A 25,084-nucleotide genomic window follows, 5' to 3' on the forward strand; every position below is an offset into this window, starting at 1 on the left:
AAATATATTATTGATTAGAGTACTATACAATGTCATGATAATCAAGTCTTAAACAGGGTGAAAATGAGAATTTTAGTAGAGTACTGTGTATGGAAGACTATATTTAGAGAGGAGTGTTTGAAAAATGCATATCTTAATGAGGGAAAACTAAGAGTTTTGAAGATTAAGTTTTCAAGCAGCAAAAAGCTGCATCTGAAATGTTATATTTTTTATAAAATACAATATAACTGGGCTTGCTGCTATAGTACAAGTATAACCATACATTTAAGCAGTATAATTGTAATAAAAGCAATACATAAATTAAGGTTAATATGGAACGTTGTTTTATGAGGTGAATACTACATAACTTATCTTGGTGAAAAAAGAAATAAACAGAATGTCCCTGACTGATGACGTACTCAACTTTTCTTCATCTGCCATTATGGCCGATGAAATTTTGTAAGCTACTGTATAATGTATTAAAGAGTAAAAATCTTCACTGCATATATGTAAACTGGGAAGTAATGCATAACTATACAATATAAAAGATACACAGTACAGTATAATGTATTAAAGAGTAAAAATCTTCACTGCATATATGTAAACTGGGAAGTAATGCATAACTATATAATATAAATGATACAAAAAAATCCATTGCAAATGAGATATATACCTGAATATTACTGTATTTATAAATACAAGAGAGCTGCTGCATGGATTACTATGTCGCTGCAAATTTGTTCATTCTTATTTATGTCTAAAGATCAGGGACTTAACCTGGTCATAACTAAGGATTCATCTGTATCCAATAACAACATGCTCTAATAGCACTTGAAGTGCTTCTACAATTATAAGTGGACATTCATTATACTTTTTTAAAATGTCTAAAGGTATCACTCAGTACAGAAGAGAAAACTGCACCAATGTAAACTCTCAAGCACCAAAAAATATAAAAAAATAAGAACAAAGTATGAAATGCATTTTAAATGCTGATACCATCTTTAAATGTGCTCAAATATCTTAAAAGAGCTGCAATTTTGTTCAGAAGAAAATAGTGACTCGAAGATACATATTTTTTTTTTTTGGGGGGGGGGGGGGGTTAGGGAATTATACAGGGGAATGTTGAATAAGACGTGATTATTGCCGGGGAATGTTAAGTAATGGGATTTTTGTATGGAAAAATTAACTAACAATATGTAAAACAAACCAAAATATTGTCCGAGAGATGCTCTCTTGATCTTACTACATAATGAAGGGGGCTACAGTATTACATGAAGAAAGACATCATTTGACTTTTTATTGTATTATTGGATAACACTTTATTATGAGATGCCTTTTTTTAAGACATCAAACATTATCATTAGCAAACTATAATATCTGCTCTTTACATAATAACTTTCTCAAATAATATTCTCGAATATGATTCAACTTAATGTTAATTTAACCTGTCTAATGCTTTGGAAATTTTCTTTGTATTTTGATGTTTGAAATTATTTACAATTGTGGCAGGAAATTTCAAATCACCAAAATTAGCCCGCCAAGAGTTTAAGTTCATAATTTACACAGCAGAATGAGATTTTATAGTTAAGAAAATAAAACTCTAATAATGCTATTGAGAATGTTGGTACTACTGGAGCCCATGCCAGCACATAAACTGTATCCTCAAAATATCTTCAGGCTTGCAACTGGTGGGCAACTTCAGTTTCATATATTAAGCATGCCACTATCTAACCTTATGGCATTGTTCTATGCACTTAAATTGTCACTTCTCAGCTGCAAGGTATAATTCTCAATGCTCAAATTCATGAAGTTAAAAACTTCATATGTAAATTTGTTAATCTTATTATCATACCTTGAAGCTGCATCTCTTTTATATAAGCTACCAGTATTGTGCATACTTTTACCATGTGCTTTGCTGGCTTTTTCAGTAATCATACAGTAGATTCTACTATTATTCCAATTGTTTTGTCATGTAGTAAATGGTATCATACAAAAAGAGTTCACCTAATTGTAAAAAAAAATTCATGAAGTTACAAAATTTTTCCGAGTTGAAATAACTATTTACTTTCATTAATTTTTTGTCCTAACATTTTTAATAACTGCACAAATTTCTTCAGGCAAATGCTTGATTAATTATGTTTTCTCAATGTTAGATTATAATTTAGTCTCTGTGGCATATTAACTTCCAGTCTCAGAATTTTTTTTTTTAGTCTCTGTGGCACAGTATATGTACTTTACTTCAGTCTCAGAATTCTTTTAGTCTCTGTGGCACAGTATATGTACTTTACTTCAGTCTCTGAATTCATTTAGTCTCTATGGCACAGTACTTTACTTCAGGCTTGGAATTAATTTTCCCATACTGGTTTACTAAAGTTTTACAGGCTCAGGTTACTAACTTGCACCGGGAATATTTAGTTCAACTCGGTTCACTCAAACATTCAATTACTAAAGCAGATATGTCAAGAAATAATACTTATGTATTTCTTAAAAATCTCTGTTAACTTTATGCGTAAAACATATCACTTCACTTCGAATCTAAACCTATAAAGCCTGAAGTCTTTCAGTTAACTTGGCTACTTCCTGGTAAAATGTTTTGGTCAAAATCATGATTTTGGTATAATGGCTTTATATGAAACTTTCCATAATCCTTGTTTGTATACTGTATAATGATGTAGGATGTAAATCTATTACAGTAATTAATTTTATATAATGCATACCTGGTAAACATACACAGTACAGTATGTGGAAACTAACAATATGGTTATCATTGGAAAAAAGAAAACATTGTATACAATAGAGTACCTATGAAAGATGTTGATTTCTTACGATTCCCTGTGCTGTGTTCTGCAATACAGTATTCTGAAACACTTTATGCAAACTACTGTACACCCAGTTTTGTGTCTAGAAAGGTAACATATTCTACACAGTAATGGATTTAGCTATGACCTACTGCTATGCCTTCTGCTAATAATTTTTACTCTAGGTTCAAGACAACAATTGTTTACTTAGAATTAGCAAATTGTAAAATCTAATAACTGAACTTCACTGATACGTAGTTACTAAAGAAATTTTACTAGACTGAAAATTCCAATTTGTGTCAAGACTAAATTAATACACTAAACACTAGTACGATATTTGTATGAAAACATTATGGTATACTTATCATGAAAAATGAATGAATTCTTCCTATTATAGTTGTATGAAAACATTATGATATGTTTCTAATGACAAATGAATTGTTTTTTTCTTGTAATTGTAGAACCTGGCACAGGACTTTCAAGTCTTGCCATTTTAAAAATCACTATGTTAGCTCAAGTATCTAAACATTGCTAAATTATCTGGTACAGTATACAGCACATGAACATTGAAATCATACTGTATCTAGTTCTTTAAAAACGTTTAGGTAGGTAAGTCTGTTTTCCTAAATATTGTATACAGTATATGAAAAAATACCGGGTACCTGTGATATCACCCATTATTGCACGTCTTTTCCTTACTGATAGCATTTTTCCTAAATCAAAATTAAACTTAAGAAAATATTGGCTTAATTCTAATTAGCTACAGTATTTACATTAATTAGATTAGGTTTTTTCTTGCAGAAAAACTAAAATTTTTGAGTATTTTAAAGATGCACTTCAAGTGAAACATTGTAATTCAAGCAAAATTATTTGTTTAACAAATATAAATAAATGTGCCTAATGCATGCAGTCCTCCTTGTAAAGTATATATAGTAGAGTACTACAGACTTCTGGATGATTAGTTTTATAATTCCCTCACTGATTTCTTACCCGATACACAACCTGCCCTAGATTATAATTGACCAGCATTTGGAAAATGCTAAATTCTTTTAGCCTCAAGGACAAGAAAATAAATTAGTTATATATTTTTCAATATACAGACCTCATTCATCTACCTGCATGTATAGTAGGAAAAAAAGGTCGCTTAATGGTGTGATATCAACCTGATGCTAATGGGAATCTACTTTACCAGACAGATGACACAATGGGGTTGATCTCTGGAATACATTGGAATGACATACATTATTACACTAATGCTTTTTCACAAACAGGGACAGTTTAAACACATTCTAACAAGGACAAAAACAAACATCATCTGTACTGTACACACACAAAACATAAAATTCATGTCACAGTTTCACCGGTTATATATGACTCTAAATGCTCAAGGGGATTTCTAGTGTTCTTTATGACACGAGTATCATATAAAGATAAAGTTACTAAGGAGTCATGACTTGACTGTTATACTACTTTTGGGATTTTTAATAATGCTTATAGCTTCTTATAAAGAATGAAAGACGAGGTGACACCTCTGTTCTAGGGGTTTGGGAGTTGAATAGACTTGCATATTTTATAACTGATATACAAAAACTTTTCAAGTTACAAGTGAATGTCATTATGTGATAAATCTTCATGAGCATATGCTCAAAAAATAATTTAAACTTTTTTATACAAATAAATGGATTCCCTAATCAATATTATAAAATGCTTTTCAACAAAACAATAGTAAATGTTACATACATTATCAACATTATTAGAACAATAAACTATTTATAATAAACATTCTACATTAGAAGAGCTAGTACAACCAGTAAAGTACATACTAAGCAATTTTAAGTACTTCGTAAACTGGTACATGTGATAATATACCACCTTTATAGATTCTTCAAAAATTTGTACGACTTCAACATATCCCAGCAAGTACTATTAAGAGATTGTTTAAAAGGGAAAGACCATTTTATTAAGAAAGGATACTGTCAATGAAGAATGTAATTATTGAAGAGTAGTAGCCAGGATATAATAGCAATGCTACTGTATTTAATGCTGGAGCTTTGTTGTTGTTACAGGTAAATCTGAGAGCATTAAATTAGTTTGTATCTACAGTACCCTAAATTTACTGGAATCACAGATTAATAGATAAAGATATCAGGATAAGGCAGCTGGTAAATGGAAGATGGAGAAGTGATTCCAACGGCACTATCACAACTTATGCTTGCAGAACTAGGCTGGGTGGGGGGACAAGTGGGTGGAAGTCTGCTGAAGATCTCTGTCAACTTGTTCTGTAGGATGTCGGGTTGCTGAAAATCATGACATACTGTATAAGATATGTTTAAAAAGTTATACTGTACATAGATAATATAAATACTATACAGTACAAGATTACTGTATTTAAAAGTGCAAATAATCCTATTTTGGTACTGTACTGTAGTGGCAAAATACATAAAAAGATTTATTTTGTATAGATACAAGCCACTGCTTTATGAAATCTTACTTTTCATTTCAAAGTAGATTATATTTCCTTTCAAAGTAGATATGGCTGTATACAATACAAACTCAAAAGGGCTATGAATTGTATTTACAAAATCAAATTTTCTTTAATATATAATTAGATGCTTATACAATGAACCATGACTGCCTTAAAAAATAAAAAATTATTCTGGGAAACTAATTAAATTACAGAAAAGACTAATTGGTATAGCATCATGAATTAGTACAGTTGTTGATTCTACCTGAAACTGTCATGCTGTCATCCTAATTCCTGAACTCGTTAGATTCTAGCAGGAATTGAAAATAAGCCTATGAAAACAAAGCCAATGGTCAGAGTTACCTCTATCCCTAGAGGTTTGCTAACAGACCAAGATATGGCAGACTGGTTCAAAAGTAGTGGAAGCCAATCCAAAAATGTTTTGATTCAAACTTGTTCATGGCTTATAAACTACTTGACTTATATCCATCCTCACTTATGCACAAAGTTACCAAGTAAAGAAATAAGGGAAATTATATCTCCAATTCACTTTGCAATTATCTGTGCCATAGGATATTACCTCTTAGTTTATTGGGCAAATTACATGTCTGCACAAGAAACCGAGGAAGACAGAATACTCGCTGGTAAGATGACTTAGATCACCATTTACTATTTTGGACCTGTACGGCTGGAGACAGACATCTGGGAAGGCCTATGTTCAATGAAGGGTGTTTGAAGGCTGAAATAATGATGATGACATGTCTGCATGTGCATCATAAGAAGTGATGGTGCCATATAGTCTTTAGAAATTACGTTACAGTTAAATGAAAATTGGGATTTGCTTTGGAAGCAAGTTCTAAAGGGATTGTCTATGAAACTCATTGTTCTTACGTGACATACAATCCCTTGTCCTTTAATTAGGAATTGGTTGTTAAACTTAGATAACAAGCAGTTTTCCGTTTTCCAACTGGTAAAGGTGTGGGGTAAGTAGCCCCACCCCTCTCCAGTTGGAGAGCCTTCACTTTTACTGCGGCCGCTGTCATGTAAATGAAAATGCTTTGGCTTGGACCGAGTTGATTTCCATGCCTAGGTATCTGATAAGTTATTGAGGGATGAAACTGGCCTTCTCCAGGTTCACTTGGATGCCAACTCCCTGCAGAAGTCGAGGAGGAGATAGCTGTAATGTATGAGCAGGGCTTTTTTGTTTGCACATTTCTTCACAGCAACTCTGAATCTGGACTGGTAGTGGCATAACTGCAGCCAATGGGCGTCAGTAATTGGCTGTAGAGGTTGTTGGATGGGACATGCTAGAAGAAGCCAGTCCAGTCTGAGACACGGGCCAAGATCCTGGTGAAGACCCGAGGCACTGTTGAGACCAAAGCACAGCACCTTGAAGTGGTGCATCTTGTCTCTGAAAGGGAACCTCAGGTACTTTCTTGATCCGGAAGTGATAGGGATCTGACAGTACCTGTCTCAAGTCTATGGTCAGTAGGAAGTCATTCTTTCTGATGGCTTGAAGAACTGTGGCTGGGGTCTTCATCTTGAACTTTGCAAAATATTGGTACAATTGGGAAAGGTCTATGATAGATCTCCAGTTCCTCGTCAGCTTCTCTACCAAAAAGAGGTTGCTGAAGAATCCTGGAGAGTTTTCTAAGACCTCTTCTAGGGCCCTCTTCGCCAACATCTTGGACATTTCCGCTTGGAGAAGTAGGTCTCTTGTAGAGCCTTCCAAATAATATGGCTAGATTGTCAGAGCCTGAGCCAACTGGGACAGACAGTCTAAGAACGGGACTTGATACCCTGAACGGAGAAGTTTTACCCTCCAAGAATCAGCACCGAAGAACTGCCACCTGTCCCCGTGCACCGTGGGCGAGATTATTATGTAAAGTAAGTACTTTTTGACCATCATCCTCCAGTTACCAGAGTCACAAAGGGCTCCGGAAAAAGACAAACGGGTTGGGGAACATCTTGTGTCGCAGAAATCATCTTACGCTTTTTTCTGCCAAAGGAAGAAAACGACAAAGGGGAACGATCCCTCTGAGCTCGTTTCTTATGATGAAGAGAATAATTTTTCTACTTCCTACAATATTCTCAAGGCAATTCTATGGAACACTGCTTACCATGTCAGTTTGGGCAAAAGGGATGTGGATCAATCTCGACCCGACTCAAGGGCAACCATCACGGCCGGAGAAATTCCGCGTAACATTATTCTTGGCACAATAAAGCACAAAAATCACTGCAAGGGTAATCCAGTGTGGAGTAAGTCGTGATCACAGAGCAGCAAGGGGAATTCAGCCTTTTAATGCGACCAAGAGAGAAGTGAAGTGTGCCTTGCAGTAACACATAACACTGTCCAGCAATGGATTTGGCTAGTAACCTATTATATAGTTACTAGTTAGGCATCTTTTCTTTCTTTCTGGTCGTAGTAAATTGACATATGAGTAAACTCATATAATGACTCTGAAGTTTGTATCTGTGTAGGAACAAATCATACTTCTATTAGATTCGAGCTTGTATAGAATAGTTACGAAAAATAAAAATGATTTAGAAAAAAATTGTAGTGTTCTTTTTGAGTGACTGACAAGCTGAAAGAACTAATATAAATGTTTAATACTATACTTACCTTTGCTTGAATTTTTGCGACAAGAGCTTCAAAGGATTCAGTCATAAATGCTTCCGTAATCTGCTTTCTGCGTTCTTCTTCTACCTTTCTACGCTGCTCAGGGCTCTCGGTCAACACTTTCTTTAGAGCCTCAAATGTTATCTCTTCTTCTAATGGCCGCTGCAAAAGTTTTTGAAAGTTTTTAAAAATCCATTTCCAGTAAAATAGAAATACTGTACCCAAGACCTTAAATAAAAGCATATAGTGTGATAATTGTAAAAGCATTTTAAGTTAACATACATCATCTTATCTTCCATCATTTCTACCGTTTATACTGTGACTATGACTTACCCTTGTAAGTCCAGGTGAGGAACATGCACTGTCCACTTCCACACTGATGGAATTAAGGTCAGCTGCAGAAGAATGCTGAGTTGTGGAGTGCCTTCTCATCATGCTAGATATGCTAGCATTCAGGCGCTTCTCGTCAAGACTGCAAGGAAAATAGAAATATAGTTCTTGATATTACAAAAGTCATACAATAGATGTACAATATGTAAAAACAATTGATATACAATACTTATAATGTATATGAGAACAACACCTTTAGGAAAAATGTGACATTCCCGAATTTGATTATTCACACATAGGCCCAGGAATTCCACAACTTGATATATCTGGTGGATTCCCAATTATATAACATTGACTCAGGAGACCATTAATAATCATATAGCACCATATACAGAGCAGCATCTTGATTGAAAAGACAAAAAGCTAAACAGTATTACACAGGGCTTGAAAATTCTTTTAATGTCTTTTCAGTTAGGGTACATTCACTCTTACTTAATTATGAAGGCACCTGTAATAGAAAGACACAAAAAGGATTGAACTTACAAGATCAAATACAGCAAAAACTACATTATTAAATAGTAGGGGGAGTAAGTTCAGACTGGTAGCCTACTGTCTTTTGTATCACCTGCACACTTCTGTATTTTGGGTTATAAGACTGAAATGTTTCCTGTATTTGGTATAACTATGAACACTATTACTTTTATGCTTATTCTCTCAAGGCTAAGATACACAACATATTTTTGCTAGTTATATGAGGATACAATGGCTCGGGGAATGTCTTTTAAGGCCCCAAAATGTTCAAAAATAAACATAACTTACTTAGTACTTGTAAGAAGATCCAGAACCTTAGCATTGTCAAATAGCAGATCTTCAGGCAAATTGCTGTGTGGCAAACTAGAATCATAATGTGGTAGCAGCTCTGGCAGTAAATGTGGGTTGGTATCAGATCTGAGAGAGAGAGAGAAACGAGTCACATTATAGCTAATCTTGAATAGGGAACTCCATTAATAATTTTCAAAGTATTTTCTAAATTGCATTGTTAGCAATAAACTAAATTATGTCCCTTGCTACATTGCATTATTTGATTCAGTATTAATACTAACCTTTTCTTTATAACAGCACCAACGTGATCTTTAAGAGCTGGGACCATGTGAGAAATAACAACCATAACAGCTGCAACCATAGCGTGAAGTTGAATAGAAGCCACTGCATTAACCTTTCCACTTTGAGCTGTGATCTGATTAACAAAATATAGATGAGAGGCTACATTTCTCTTGTTAACATACTTCACATAAAAGTTTTGTAATCCTATATGAATAATTGAAGTAAACCACACAAACTATAAGTAATTCCTTCTAGAAGCTAAGTAAATATTGAGGTGTATCTTAAAAATTTAAAATACTGTATCCCATTTCCATTTTCTTTATCTTCAAGTCTTTCCCTCTCTAGTCTTTGTAATGTGTCTAACTGCCTCTTGGCATCATAGTCAGTGGGGATGCAGGGGGAGATGAATTTTTGGTGAGTATAGAAATAATCTTGCACCATTTTTTAGGATATTTAATCGAATAACACCAGGAAACAGGATATACATAACTTATATTGCTTTTCTAGACATTAAAGGATGACTATATATTAAAGACCCAGATACATTAGCAATTAGGAAATAATTAATTTTCGTAAAGAAAATAAGGATCCTTACCTGTATATAGAACAAAACCCGAAGAATGTCCACAATGACATCATCACAGCGTATTTCAGTGACAAGGAGCATGAGTGTTGCATAAATAGCTTCAATATTAGCAAGTTTATTGTTAGCAAATTCGCAGTTTTCTTGGATGGATAACAACAGCTCATTTCCAGACTTCTTCCAGAAGTTAACATCTTGTCGCACAGGTTTCCCTATGGTCAGGCCAAGTCTGGTCAATTCCAGTCTGAGGATTAGTAGAGAGTGTTTAGTAAATTCCCGAGGTTTTCCAAACAAATAACTTTATCCAAGTCTATCATTCTGAGAAATTAAATGCTGTAAAAAAAACCTTGAATTTAGAAAACATTCTATTTTCATACATCATTTCTGGCTCACCTCTCTAGTAATTTTCATATCTTTCTACAAATAACAAACAATGAAGATTATTTGGATGTATCATATAAGGTAGTCTAACCAATTTTAATTCTATGGTCATTGCTATTTCAAAGTCCTTAACTGAGAAATGTAGTGACCAATATAGTTGAATATCAAAAGAAAATAGTATGACAGACAGTCTTCCACTATTCTGGGCATTAATAACAAATATAAACTTTTTTAAGGGTTGCGGTAGCCAATTGGAAACGTCCACGTCTGGAAATCTGTTGGACAGGTACTCAAGATCTGCTCAAGCTCAATGGTTTCTAGTACTGTACTGTAGTGTCTACAACCACACCATCCTTGTGAGCAAGGGATGAGGAGTCTGGGGGAGGCTATAGGTCTATCTGCCAAGATAGCAACCATTCCCTGGCCCTCCCTGGTCTTAGCTTGATTAAGAGGAGGCTTGGGCATTGAACATATATGTATATGGTCAGTCTATAGTACGCTGACCCTTACCTCTGCCATTCATGAGTGACCTTTAAGCCTGTAAATGACAAATGTCCAGCTTTGGTTATTTTTATTCTAATCAGTTAGGGTGCCTGAGGTAGTGCTAACACAACTTTGGACTAAACATATCTTCCAACAAATATATTTTATGGTGAAGTGATGCCATAACTACAGAAATATCTACTGTATAGGGTAAACCCATTGTTTGATATTTTTTGGCAATGAGCTAATACTGAATTGATGCTTCCATCCCTCTTAAAAGAGGATTGAATATTTTACACCAGCTATTGTCTCTTCATCCTTAATACTTGCAGCCTAAATGCAGGAACTAATCCAATATACAGTATATAAGATAGAATTACAAGTGGTAAATGTCATTGGAGAATCATGATAAGTATATCCTGCAATAAGATTTTCTTTAGTTCAAATGGAAAACCTTTGACAAAAGCATTATCCCAATTATTTTTAGCTTTAATTATATATGAATTTTATTGTAGTATAGATAAAGGCTTCCTATAAAACGGATTTTGAGCGAAGCGAAAAATCTATTTTTGGGTGAGATGGCCATGTCGTCCTGATGGAAGATTGGGTATATATAACTACGGCGATATTCCCAGAGAATTTACCTTAAGGTACCCAGAATTCTAACTCCTGGAGCAAATATTCCTAATAAAAGATCCAGGGATATCGCGAAATATCAGAGGACGTATTCTTGACACGCCACATAGCAATCTGCACCCCGAACAGAGTTAACACTTCGAAGGGGTCTATTGGCAAGAAAACGAAAACGAGAAAGAAAGGAGAGCCGCTCGCAAGGTATCTCTCCTCTCCCGTTTCGTAAGCGTGCATTGCGCCGCTCACGGCGCCATCTGTATTCCTTGTAGCGATACACGAGGTGCTACGGATACTGTATGTAGGGAGGGGACCTACAGCCCTTTAAAAGAAAGGGAAGGGCGGGTCCATCAGGACGACATGGCCATCTCACCCAAAAATAGATTTTTCGCTTCGCTCAAAATCTGTTTTTTGGGCTCAAGCCATGTCGTCCTGATGGAAGTATACCAGAGCATTACTGTATCTGTGGATTCTCAAAACGTGCCGTACTCCATGAAGGTATTTCCCGGCCAACTAGACCTAGAGACCTAAGATGTTACCGTCATACATCTTTTCAACTAACCATAGACCATGTTAGTGCTTCCTGCCCCCTACAGGGAAGAGTCCTACTAGACTCTGGAAAAGTCTCGAAGAGTACATATACCTATGTATGAATAACAGACAAGCCAATATAGTGGTCTCACCCTATATCATGTAAAGCATAGTTTGTAAAGAACCACTGAGTCAATATGAAATATCAACCAGTTCTCCGTTCAATACTGGATTGGACAAAGGTTTATATCCGAGTAGGCGGAAAACTTGCATATCTGCTACCGTCCCCTTAGGGCATGGAGTCCTCCTGCCAAGGGAAAGCATAAACCAATGCAAAGAATGCTTGCATAAAGGAACAATCTATTAGAATAATCCCAGATAAATATACATAGAACGTAATGCAAAATTATATCAAATAAATTGACACAGGTGAAGGAGATGCAAGGTTCACAAGAACTAGTTACTGACAAACAATAAATAAAACAGGTTAAACAACCATTATATATATATATAAGAGGAGGATAACCAACAAATAAGCATAAGCATGATAGTAAACAGAAACTTGTTTATCTGAAAGAAAAACATTAGCGCCACTTTTAACATACCGAGGTATCAAAATCATAAAAGTCTGTATTACTAATCAGTTACATTAGCGTTGGAAACGCTCGGCACATGTCTGCACTTATGCTAGGTTCACCTTTGAAAGTGGAACAGTCAATGTGGGCAACCCAGTGCCCAAACACTTAGTTTGTAGTACAGTTCGTAACTACACACTCACCCCGGAATTAATCGTCCCAATTAAATCCACTGTTCCTCGCAGAATTAAACAGCAGGGTTAACGACACTACCCACTGCTACCACAGACCTCTTTAGTTGCTCCACTTGCTTCGCATAGTGACAAAAGAAGACTCTGGAAAACTTACAGCCAGTGTATGAACGAAGATGTTCAAAATCCATACAATTAAAGAAATTTAAGGATGAGGCAACTTTCCTCGGATCGTGACCTGCGGGTGTACTGTCTGGATCCGCTCTGCGAATAAAATAGGTGATTTTCGCCCTAAGTTGTTTCAGTGATAAATTTGAGCCTGATGTTTCTCCCCTGAATAGTTGACCACCCCTGAAGTCTGAAGTTCTATGAAGATAGACCTTTAGGCATTCCACTGAACATAGAGATGCATCTTCTTTCAGAGGGCAGATTCTCCAGGGACCCCACCTGTTGGTGGGTAACTCGTTCTTGGCGAGAAACGTAGGATCCGGAAACAGGTTCAGTTCTCCCCCATCCAAGAACTGAACACGACCCTTCTCTCGAGAGAGGGCTACAATTTCATTAACCCTGGCCCCCGACGCAAGTGCAAATAGGAAAATAACTTTTTGGGTCAAATCCTTTAAAGCACACTCCTCATTGTTCAACAGCGAAGCGAAATGAAGAACTTTATCTAAAGACCATGAAATGGGCTTTGGAGGTGCTGATGGTCTGAGCCTAGCACAGGCTTTCGGAATTTTGTTAAAAATATCGTTAGAGAGGTCGACCTGGAAGGCATATAAAATGGGTCTTGTCAAAGCAGATTTACACGTTGATATTGTGTTGGCTGCTAACCCTTGACCATGGAGGTGGATGAAGAAAGATAAGCAGAAGTCCGTCGAGATCTTTTGCGGATTCTTCGCCTTGACAAAGGCCACCCATTTCCTCCATGATGACTCATATTGCCTTCTAGTAGATTTGCACTTACTGCATATTCCTCTAGGAAGTCTATACTGTCTTTCGAAATCCCGAAACGTTTTCTCACCGCTAGGGAGAGAAAATCATGAGCTGCAGGTTCCGGGTTTTCTGTGATGAAGCGCAGACAGTCGACTTCTGCACTCGCTGGGTCAGAACTGGATCTGGTAACGGTAGACACTTCAGCCGTAGTTCCAATGCCAGAGGGAACCACACGCTGTTCGGCCACTTGTGAGCCACTATTGCTGCTACTCCCTTGAAAGATCTCAGTTTGTTGAGGACCCTCAACAGAAGGTTGTGAGGAGGGAACAGGTAAATCCTGGACCATCTGTTCCAGTCGAGGGACATCGCGTCCACTGCTTCCGCCAAGGGATCCTCGTACGGGGACACGTAAAGGGGTAACTTCTTGTTGTCTTTCGTCGCAAAGAGGTCCATCTGCAGTTCTGGGACTTGACTCAAGAAGAAGGAGAATGATCCTGCGTCTAGGGACCATTCCGACTCTATCGGTGTGAACCTGGATAGAGCGTCCGCTGTCACATTGCGGAATCCTTGAAGGTGAACTGCCGACAGGTACCACTTCTTCTTTTCCTCCAGTCGAAAGATGGCCAACATCACCTGGTTGAGTGGTGGTGACCTCAATCCTTGTCGATTCAAGCATCTCACAATCACCTCGCTGTCCAGCACCAACCTTATGTGGATCGAGCGACGAGGGGAGACTTTCTTCAAGGTAAGGAGTACTGCCATAGCTTCCAGAAAGTTTATGTGAAATGTCTTGAATAGATTGGACCAAGTCCCTTGGGCCTTCTTCCGATGTGAATGACCTCCCCACCCCTCCTTCGAGGCGTCTGTGTGAATAGTCAACGAGGGGGGAGGTGGCTGAAGAAGTACCGACTTCTTTAGTTGCCTGACTTGGGACCAAGGCCTGAGAAGCGTACGTAGACGAAGTGGAACTGGTCTTATCAGATCTCTTCGCGTGTTTGATGCATAACTTCTCCAAAATCCGGTTGCATCCTTTAGCTGTGCTCTTAGCACTGGGTCTGTTACTGAAGCAAACTGGAGAGAACCCAGCACTCTCTGTTCGCGTCTTGATATCCTTTCGGAATCCAGAAGTCTCTTGACAGAACCAGCTATCTCCTTCCTCTTCTGGAACCACTGGAACTTTTGAGATGGAGAAAGTCGAGACTTTTTTTCTGTTGACCTTGAAGCCTAGATACTCTAGGAACTGGATCACCTGTAGGGAAGCTTGCAAACATTCTGTCTTGGATGCTGCCCACACTAGCCAGTCGTCCAGGTAGGCTACCACCTGGATTCCTTTTAGGCGTAATTGTTTGAGAGCTACGCTCGCAAGCTTCGTGAAGATCCTTGTGGCTATGTTTAGCCCGAATGGCATGGCTCTGAAGTGGTAGAGTCTTCGATGTAGCTTGAACCCTAGGTAGGGGGAGAGTTGACGATTGATTGGAACGTGCCAATAGGCGTCTGACAAATCTATGGAGACGGTAAATGCCCTCTTGGGCAGTAAGGTCTTTATGTGTTGCAGTGTTAGCATCTTGAACTTGCAGTGCACAATGAACTTGTTGAGTGGCAACAAGTCCAGAATGACTCTGAGTTTTTCTGAGTCCTTCTTGGGAACACAAAACAGCCTCCCTTGGAATTTGATGGACTTTACCCTTCGGATTACCCTTTTCTCCAACAGTTCTTGAATGTACTCCTCCAGAACGTGGGTGGAGTGTTGGAAAAATCGAGGGCACGGGGGTGGAGTGCTGTACCAGCTCCAACCCAGTCCATTCTTGAGTAGGCTGTGGGCCCAGGGATCGAAGGTCCACCGATCCCGAAAATTCTGAAGTCTCCCTCCTACCGGTATCATCTCACTTTGACTGCTGTTGCCCTGAGGCCTTGCCTCCTTGACTGCAACCACCCCTGAATCCCCTCCCCCTTGAGGGGCGTCTAGATGAACCTCTGGCTGCTCCTCTAGGCTTCGCTCGAAAGGTAGTTGAATGCCCTTCGAACGCTGGGTTAAATGCCGGAGACTGCGTCGACACGGCTTGGGGTACCCACTGGTATGTGGTCGGGGTTTGTGCCACCATCTGGGGCACTGTAGGCATAACAAATACTATACTATAGTTTTCTCCCTACAGTATATACTATACTGAAAAATACTGGCTACAGTATAGAAGGTAATGTGCCGGCCGGCACACACCTTAACTAGTTCCAAAGTATACTACTTATGAACTATAAGGTGGAAGAACGCTGGTTCAAATGCATGTGCCGGCCGGCAACTACACAAGATAGCACCCGGCTGCCGGCCACTAATCGTAGCGGCCAGCAGACAATGGTGTGATATATAGCCGGCCGGCAAAGGTATACAACCAATGCCGGCCGGCAGCAAAAGAACCAGAGAACACTAGAAGGAAAACAGAATGGATGCCGGGATAAGAGACTGTACTACCTCATAACCTGGCAACCCGAAAGAGTGCACATAAGGAAGGGGAGAATATAACTTCAGGCTTCCTGGCCAATGCCATCTGGCTCTACAGACAAACATGGATGAGAGACCAAGGGAGGTCCGGGCAGCACTCAAAGCAGAAGACCCTTGCCGGCCGGCAAGGGACTGAGTCAACCCCACATCTTAACCTATGCTAGGTACAGATGTAGAATGACGGACTGGAATGCAATGGCTAGGCCATCACAAAGGAAAGAGGGGGAAAGGGAGAAGAGGGTCCTGCCAACCTTGCTCTAATAATGAATCACCCGCAGCCAAGAAAACTCATATTAGCCTAGGGGAGATCCGAGGAGGGAGGCCAGCAATACTTGCCAACTCCCTCGGAACCAAAGCAAGGAAGGCGTTGTTATTCACAGAAAAGAGGATCTTATCCTCCACACCGAGAACAACAACACTGGACTAGTCTGCTAGATCACAAGAAGAAGGAATCATCTCGTACAGAAACCTTCGAAAGTGAACTAAGGAGACTAAGCCTCCTATGTCTGTTGTCAGTCTAGCGAGGGAATCTCAACCACAAGCTAGACATCAACAGACTCAGACTAAGAACTCTGATGTCCTGCCCCCTCCCTGAAGCCTGACTTACTGGAAACAGGAAGGAACAGAAACATCCTAATATAGTTGTATCTAAAGTCAATTCAGATAAACCATTAGGGTTAAGCCCAAGGCTTAAGCAGAGGGAAAGGGATTGCACACATTCTCCGAGGAGAAAAGAGCAACCGGGGAGTGTGAGAAAGTATACTAAGGCCCCATAGACAACTAGCCTAGGCGCAAAGAGAATCGATTACCTAAATCACCAAAACTCACTCGTATACTATCTTGGAAGAAAATCAACATAATCTTAAATGTATAAAACTGCCTAAAGCTTCAATAAAATTTTAAAACACTCGGAAATCTGAATATCATGCAGGAAAGTACTAGGGCCACTAGGGCCAAACGACTAGGCTACAAGGTCTAGCGTAGGCCAGAATCGGCAAATCCTTCGCCAAAACAAAATACTAAAAGCATCATATAAAGAAATCCTATGTAACGCTAAACAGCTAAAATTATAAAAGCGAAACAGCCGGGAACGTCGCTCTGGCTAACTAAATAACTCATACCTAGCGAGCGACAGCGTCCAGGACGCCTCCGGTAGGCAACAGCTCTTGTAACAACGATATCACAATCAAATCACTTTTAAAATTACCAAGAGCTTACATTTATACATAAAAGAAATAATACTCAACTTATTAGAAGCAGAAGTTGGAGAAAGCATTGTAAGTTGAAATAATCCTAGAATTGAGAGAGACAGAGGGAAAAAACACCGAGTTGTTGAGCTACGCAAAAAGGAATACAGATGGCGCCGTGAGCGGCATAATGCACGCTTACGAAACGGGAGAGGAGAGATACCTTGCGAGCGGCTCTCCTTTCTTTCTCGTTTTTGTTTTCTTGCCAATTGACCCTTTCAAAGTGTTAACTCTGTTCGGGGTGCAGATTGCTATGTGGCGTGTCAAGAATACGTCCTCTGATATTTCGCGATATCCCTGGATCTTTAATTAGGGATATTCGCTCCAGGAGTTAGAATTCTGGGTACCTTAAGGTAAATTCTCTGGGAATATCGCCGTAGTTATATATACCCAAGGAAGCTACCCTTTAGGAACTTCCATCAGGATGACATGGCTTGAGCCCAAAAAGACAATGTAAAATTCCTCCATTATGACATTCTTTTTGTGAAAGAAGCAAACTTTTGAAAAGATGTAACTATCAACATACAGATTCATGACCAGAGTACAATGGGAAGATTCTATTATGAATGAAAGTACAATGGGAAAATTCTATTATGAATGAAGAAGTTGTAGAGAAAAATGGTAACTCTTATTGTCACATACTCAGTGGTCTGAACACAGGCCGACATCTAAAGAATTCAGATGGTTTGAACATGTGATGAGGAGTACTTGGTCAGGAAGGTAGTTTTTAAGGAAGGTGAAAGACAAAGACATTTAGTAAGGGCAATGAAAGAGGGGACAGATAAATATCTAGATGTGATGACAGTTTAGACAGAAATGGCACGGGACAAAAGAGAATGGAGAAAACTCATTTTATGTCTAACCCTCTTGAAGGAAAGATAGTCATAAAATAGTTTATAATGATGAAGGAAAGGGGTAACTGTGTACAGCTAAGTCAGGCTGGGAGGAGCAAAGAAAATAAAAATCCCCTTTTGTTCTTTTTTTCCAATGTAGGCAACCCCCCCAAAATTGGGAGAAGTGCCTTGGTAGATAGGTAGACAATGGGGATATTCATTTGCTGCACTGCACTTATATAACTTTTTAAAAGAGTAAATTTATTTTCACTATATAAATACTAAATCAAAATAATTCCCAAAGTAAATGTGTAACTTACGTTGGTTTCATTAGTTTGTCAGTATTCTGGTGACGATCAATCAAAGTATGTAAGATCTGTTGTACAATAAGACGCACTTCTGCAACGCTTGATACAGACAGTCGCATCAACCTCACCAAGAATGACTGGGCAAATGTGGTTGAATATTGGGCTGTTGTGTATTTTGTTCCCACCTGAAACACAATTTTTATTTTTCTTATTTTGTAATAATAAAAGAAATTGCTATTAACTTTTATAAGGTCCCCGTAGCAAAAGTACTCATGTTTAGGATGTGAATTAGATAGTCCTCCATCAAGTTTCAGATGCATTTTGAGAAGCCTTCATTTAACCTTGATTATAGAAAAAAAAAAAACTATCCCTGAAACACTTCCAAATAGTTTTTAGATTATCTACTAGTATGAATAAAAAAACAGGACTCAATAAGAACACTAACCTTTAACAAGGATTTCAAAAGTAAATGCTGTAACTTGACTTCTGCCTCTGGGCGTGGTGATTCACCATCATCAACTCTGTCACTACCAGGAACCTGAAAATAAAAGGTGGTGAAAACATATTTATTTCAATACTCCCCTTCAGTATGCTCTGTTCTATCAAGAAACCTTATAACCTCTATCTAACCATGGGTTTTCTTTCTCAATCTTATTCTGTGTGATAGCAGAAGTTAGAAATCTCTCCAATATAAAACATTTTAGAGCAAGAATAAAAAAGTAATTTCTACCCTTGTATTTGAGAACATTTATCCTGTGTAAATAGATACTTGATTATTACTGAAGAAATTATTTAGATTAGGCTCTATATAAATTGCAGTACAGTATTGCTAAAATTCCTTCCATCATCACGTAGTACAATTTGAGTATCCATCACTATTTTCAGTGTAGAATATGCAATTACATTTGGTACCGAGGGTCAACAAAGTATGCATATGGTGACCAATTTCACTACTTTAATCTATCATGTAACATTTTGTACTGCAGTGTAGTAATACAGTATATGAATAATGGTATTGTCATAAGCAAATGATATGACCAGGTCTCCAACCAAAAATGACCTAGTCTTCTTTGATAACATGCTCAGAAACTTCTGTAAATCTTGTAGTGTTTTTTTTTTTTTTTTTTTTTTTTTTTTTTTTTTTTTTTTTGTAAACAAAATTTACCAAATTTATTCAGTCCTCATTCATCTACTGTACTTTGCAATCTGACAGAAGTAGCCACAACTTCATCTCTTTTCAGTGATACTGTTACTTAACTGATTGTGATAATTAATGTATATTTACAAATTTGCTTATGGATGGCTTTACATAATCTGGCATTTACATATCTTTGTGATTTTTTCTATTAAATTGAAAATACATTATCAACAAAATTCATAGACCTGTTTCACATTTAAATGAAAATACAGTCCATGGTTTCATAAAATCTATGATTTGGCAAAGAAAAGCTTATTATCTTGTTACATTAACTTACAAGACCTAAAATTAAGTCCTAAAGTTTCTTTTAATACTGTATTTCTATTCAACGGGTAACAAGTCCTGCAATGCATATCTCGTCGATTTCCATACCTTATTAAGAATGAACACCATGGAATCGATCTTCTGGTAATCGGGCAAATGATTTGCGTATTCTCCAAGAGCATGGATTAAGGTCTCTTGGTAAACTTTTTCAGCAGATCCCTCTTTCCCATTCAGAACACCTACAACAGATGATCGGATGTGCTCCAGGAGAGAATTGATGATTTCTATCACAGACGGACCTGAAGTGAAAAGGAAATGTGACTGTTACATATCTGCTATATATCTTTTGTTACTTTATTAAAGATGAATTAGAATCAAAACCACCACTATTTACTTGCTGCACTTTATTTCAAAATAAAAGTAGCCTTATGGTACAATAATGAAAAATGTAGTCTTTTTGTAAAATTGGTTATCAACAAATGATCACTAAACAGTTAATTACACACAAAATTGGAAGAAAATATACTAAATTCTTCATACCAATTTCTTCAAGAAACATAATAAATGCTATCCTAATTAAAGTTCTTAGGAAACTAACACTCCTTAAAGAAATACTGAAGCTGCTAGTCAGACCTCCTTATAGTGTACAGTAGACATGGTTGACAAAATTTCCTGAAATTTTAATCTAATTGTTAGATGTTTAATAAAAGCAAATAAAGCCAAAACATTTAGTTTCTAGAAGAAAACTTTGCATATTTTAAGTTTGAATGAAAAACAGTGGCATATGAAACTATTTTCCTTTTATTATCAGATTCACGTTGAGGCTTCGCCTTTGCAACGGCACCTATTATAACTTCGGTATGTATAAATGCTGCATACATATATTACATAACTTGAAAATCTCAATTAATGCTAGTCATTCATCTGACATACAAATGTCTCTTTTTCTTATAAACTATGTTTTAAGTAAATAGCAAAAGAAAAAAATTCATATATTTAGGTACTTAACTAAAAATCTATGATAGGTAAAAGTTAATTTTTTTTTCAGTAAGTATTTCTTCATGCCAAATGGTTATCCTAGTACGTTCAAAACGATCAGATAAAAATCAATATGATTTTTCTGGTTTTGGAAATCAAAACAGTTTGAAAATGCTGAATATGGAAAAAATTGGCTATCTCAAGCATGTACTGTACATTTATGTGCCCAATTACTGGTAATTATTTTATACAGTATAAATCTTGTATACAGTCATATATATTACTGTAATTTGAAAAAAAATATCTTGTTATGCATTACATAAATTAATTTTCAGGAAAATAGGGTCAAAGGTTCTTGGTTTTACCTCCATCTCGAAGGTTTACTGTACTACCATTTGTGTAGCTTTTATGGATTCTGACTCTAAAGCTGAAAAAATTGTTCCACCTGAACCCAGTCTTTCCAGTATGCTTCTGGCATCAAAATAGTAATTGCAGCATCTATAAATAATGGCAAAGGGACAGCAGTTTCAGAGTCATGGAACTTCCTTTGATGTGACAACGCTTAGAGGCAGGATTTTGCTCGAATGTAGCGAGTTCCTTGGATCAGAGATCTGAGAGTCCATACTATCTAGGGCATCATCTTGAGCATCCTCCAACGAGGGAAACTAGATGGCAGGTCTTGAACCCTGAGGGCATAGAAGTCACATTTAATGAATGTCTTCCTGCCCTTGTTGCCTCCAAGGTTGCTGAACTCTCAAATGAGAACCAACACCTTGACGAAAGTCGATTCAATCTCAGGATCCTCTGCTTTCACCAGGGCTGGTCCAAAATTAGGTGCTGATAGGTCCAAAGTGTCTCTGGATTAAAGGCTGGCAATGTTTTGTTTCCTTCAAAAGAAATTTCCTGTAGACTAGCCTGTTTTGACCAAACCTTGATGAAAATCAAAAGTCTATGCAATGGGACTAGCTTACCTCTTAGTTCTGGGTGTATCCTTCGCCCTTCTGTACCTTTGAAGGGCTTAATTGAAGGGCTTAATATCAGGAAGACCTGCTACCAAGTGTCCTTGGGCTCCTTCTGCCACAGAGATGCAGTCTCTAGGAAGGCTTGAAGGATCTTCAAGCTTGGAGTCTCTTCTATTTGCCTAGTCTTTGGCATGTGCATATTGGAGAGAAGGGCATCTCTTTGCTAGAACATTGGGATACTTTTATTTCCCATCTAAGGTCTATAGTGAAGGGAACCAGAAGGGGAATGATATCTTGAGGCCTGTGCCTGTCGATCATTCAAGGAATCCATTGAGAAGCAGTATATTGGCATTGGATTATGTACTTTCTTGGGAGAAAACTATTTATCATGACGAGCATTGCTACGCAGGGTTCTCTCTATTGATCAGTACCGTGTGGATTGATTGCGTGAATGCTTATCGTGAAGGGTTGGAACGTGGAGTCCTGAAGCTGGATTGCTAAGGACATGAGTGCTTGCTCCTGTCGATTCTGTGTTTGAAGACCTAGCACGGGATCATGACCTTTAAGACCTTTCCTCTTGTGAAGAGACACAAGAAAACCTTCCTACTAGAGAGTAACTGTCTCGTGGCCTAGTGTGCTAGGATTCATTGAGTCAAGATGTAGCTTCCCAGGAATCCAACGATTTAGTGTTTGTGGATCTAGCACGTGGTTACCTAGTGCGTAGGGACCTGGTGCATGGCGATTTAGAGTGTGGAGTTCTATCGTGTGGGAAGCAAGTGATCGGAGGTCTGGCACATGAGGAATTAGCATATAGGGATAACGCTTGAACCTTCTATGTTTAGTACAATGGAAGTGAAGCCTTTTCATGAGGAGGATCAGACTGAAGGTGTTACAAGTCTGAAGTTCTTTTCTGAGGAGACCAATCGTACACATACCATGCATGTGAAGACATGGAGCATGGGGACCACATGTGTAAAGACTTAGCATGTGAAATCTTGGATTCCTAAGCTAAAATCTTACTACATGGCAATTTCATATGTTCAATCGATCATGCCCGTAAAGGAGATTGTAAAAGGGGGACATGTGACTAGACCTAACTCATCAGGATAAAATGCATGAAGAACCCTCAGCTGGGGAGCTTGATCTAGAACAGTGTCAGATCGTGAGCGTAAAGAACTATCTGGTGAAGAATGAATGGATGGAGGTACTTGAGTGCATAGAAACAATTGAGTATTCTGTGCACATGAAGGTGATCGTTTGTGAAGTGACAATTATGCAGGCGGAGAAGCCTCCGTCGATGAACGTCTTAAGAGTTCGATGATGATGGTCTCTGTAAGATGTCCTCTACGGTGGATCATTCTACGAGTGGCACTGTAAGACAAAGGAAGTCTTACGCATAACTTTAGCATGAGTTTTGTCAGCTTGCAAGGGTTGATCCCACCTCTATCTTGCATATGTAAAGGGAGTTGGAGATTCTGTAAAGAATCTGTCAGTTTGCTCTTCTTTGTCTTTGGGGGAGGGGGGATGGAGAAGATCATTCAGAAAAGAATGAGGTCAAGGGTACAAGGCTGGGAGAAGGAGAAGGGTGAGGTCTCTTCCTTCTTTTGTCGGCAGTTGATGTAGAAAGTTTTGGCAGTGGCAACCATCCAGAGGACAAGGATTGAGATCAATTGCGCTTTTTGCTGGGAGAGGATGGCGAGCTTAAAGTCAAAAGCGGGGCCACAGCTGAAGACCTAGAAGACTTAGTGGTAGCTAAAGCCAGGAGCTTTTCTGTTGACAGGGAACCTTCAATGCCTCAGGTAGGCAACAAGGTGCTAATGGCCTGGTTCCTGGAGGATGAGGAGTCGGTGTCAGCAATGGCAAGATCATTAGGGGGGAAGACTGGGGCACCTCACCTATGCTGGGAACAGATGATAGTCTGCTTCTCCTTTAGCTTGCCCCGAGGTTACCTACCTTTTCAGGTTATCCCCAGTACGAGAAGCTGAAGACGGTACAGAAGTTTGAGAGCCGGAGGGCAAAACATAGAGTTTTTTGTTTGGGGTTAGACCTCGAAGCCAAAAAAACCTCCTTCCTCCTCCTCCTGTCGTACTCCAACTATTGCACAGACGGCCAAGCCCTACACTGATCACGGGGATGACTGCAAATAGTCATCCCCCTAGAAAAGGGGAACAAAGAATGGAGGTCAACCTCCTGCCGAGACATAATCCAGCTGTAATTGCGGCCAGCCTTGCAAGGGCAGGACCACTTGCTTACACGTGAAGCCCCATAAAATTTACACAGTAACTCTCTGAAAAGAAAAAGAAAGATTAATAGCAGGCAAGCTTTGTTAAGCACAGAGAGTACATCCATACTACCCTGTGGCTGAAATCAAAGTGGCTATATATATTGTGCTGCTGAGAGGGTGGGGATTCCCTGCTACATGCTAGTAACTACCAAAACCTTGTTAAAATTTCTATATGCAAAGTTCCAGCTTTGCTGAAATCATACTTTTAATAAGGGGTGAGGGTTTGAATACATGTAAAAACAAATGAAAATACAATAAGTAGAAAGATATCAAATACTTCACCAGAATGTTAACTTGTAGTACATACTTTACGTGAAAACAAAACAAAAGTGTGAAAAAACTTCTTACCTATACATTCACCAGCTGCAATTGGTATGACTTTTGATAACACATCTGCAATTCCTGTTCGTATCTGGGGCGACTCAGAACTTCTCTCATTTAGATGTGCCATAAGCAATTCAATTACAGTGATGCTGTACTGAGCCTGTTGAGAAATTAGAATAAAATATAATTTATGGGAGAACATCACAATTATTCTAAGCATAAAAAAAAATTTGGTCATAAATTTTCTTACCATTCACTGTGAAAACTAATCTTCAGATTACACACTTATTCAACAAAATTGTTCTTCCCCCCTGCTTATTAAAAAACTTGATAAATATTATTAATATAATAAAGAGTGTAAAACCAGATTAATTTATTTAGTCCTGTAACTCACAAACACATACAATGAATCTTTCAAAGATTTGGGTAACCTTGAATCATAACCAGTCTTAACATGAGTAATTAAACATTTAGCTCCTGGGTAACCAATTTCAAAGAATAAATAACAGCAAAATGCTGACCTTTGATGGACAAACATTCATCTCAAATTCATCTGATACACTTGTCAATGTCTTCAATCTAGATATACT

General features: G+C 38.1%; 1 protein-coding gene across 4 annotated transcripts in view; it reads right to left on the reverse strand.

Moving 5' to 3' along the window:
* Positions 1 to 1,071: 1,071 nt before the first annotated feature.
* stmA (Protein EFR3 homolog stmA) overlaps positions 1,072 to 25,084 on the reverse strand; it is a 159,356-nt gene continuing 135,343 nt past the window's right edge. For all 4 annotated transcript variants that reach the window (XM_068374959.1, XM_068374958.1, XM_068374957.1 and 1 more), the window contains 10 exons: positions 24,519 to 24,654; positions 20,055 to 20,245; positions 18,930 to 19,022; positions 18,497 to 18,669; positions 9,891 to 10,122; positions 9,295 to 9,428; positions 9,011 to 9,139; positions 8,195 to 8,333; positions 7,865 to 8,023; positions 1,072 to 5,074 (listed from right to left, as the gene is read on the reverse strand). In XM_068374959.1, the coding sequence (XP_068231060.1) occupies positions 4,907 to 5,074; positions 7,865 to 8,023; positions 8,195 to 8,333; positions 9,011 to 9,139; positions 9,295 to 9,428; positions 9,891 to 10,122; positions 18,497 to 18,669; positions 18,930 to 19,022; positions 20,055 to 20,245; positions 24,519 to 24,654 (1,554 nt within the window). In that variant the 3' untranslated portion in view covers positions 1,072 to 4,906. The remainder of the gene's footprint in view (positions 5,075 to 7,864; positions 8,024 to 8,194; positions 8,334 to 9,010; positions 9,140 to 9,294; positions 9,429 to 9,890; positions 10,123 to 18,496; positions 18,670 to 18,929; positions 19,023 to 20,054; positions 20,246 to 24,518; positions 24,655 to 25,084) is intronic.

This window comes from Palaemon carinicauda, chromosome 6 (genome assembly GCF_036898095.1).
Source record: "Palaemon carinicauda isolate YSFRI2023 chromosome 6, ASM3689809v2, whole genome shotgun sequence".
Classification (NCBI taxonomy): Eukaryota; Metazoa; Arthropoda; class Malacostraca; order Decapoda; family Palaemonidae; genus Palaemon; species Palaemon carinicauda.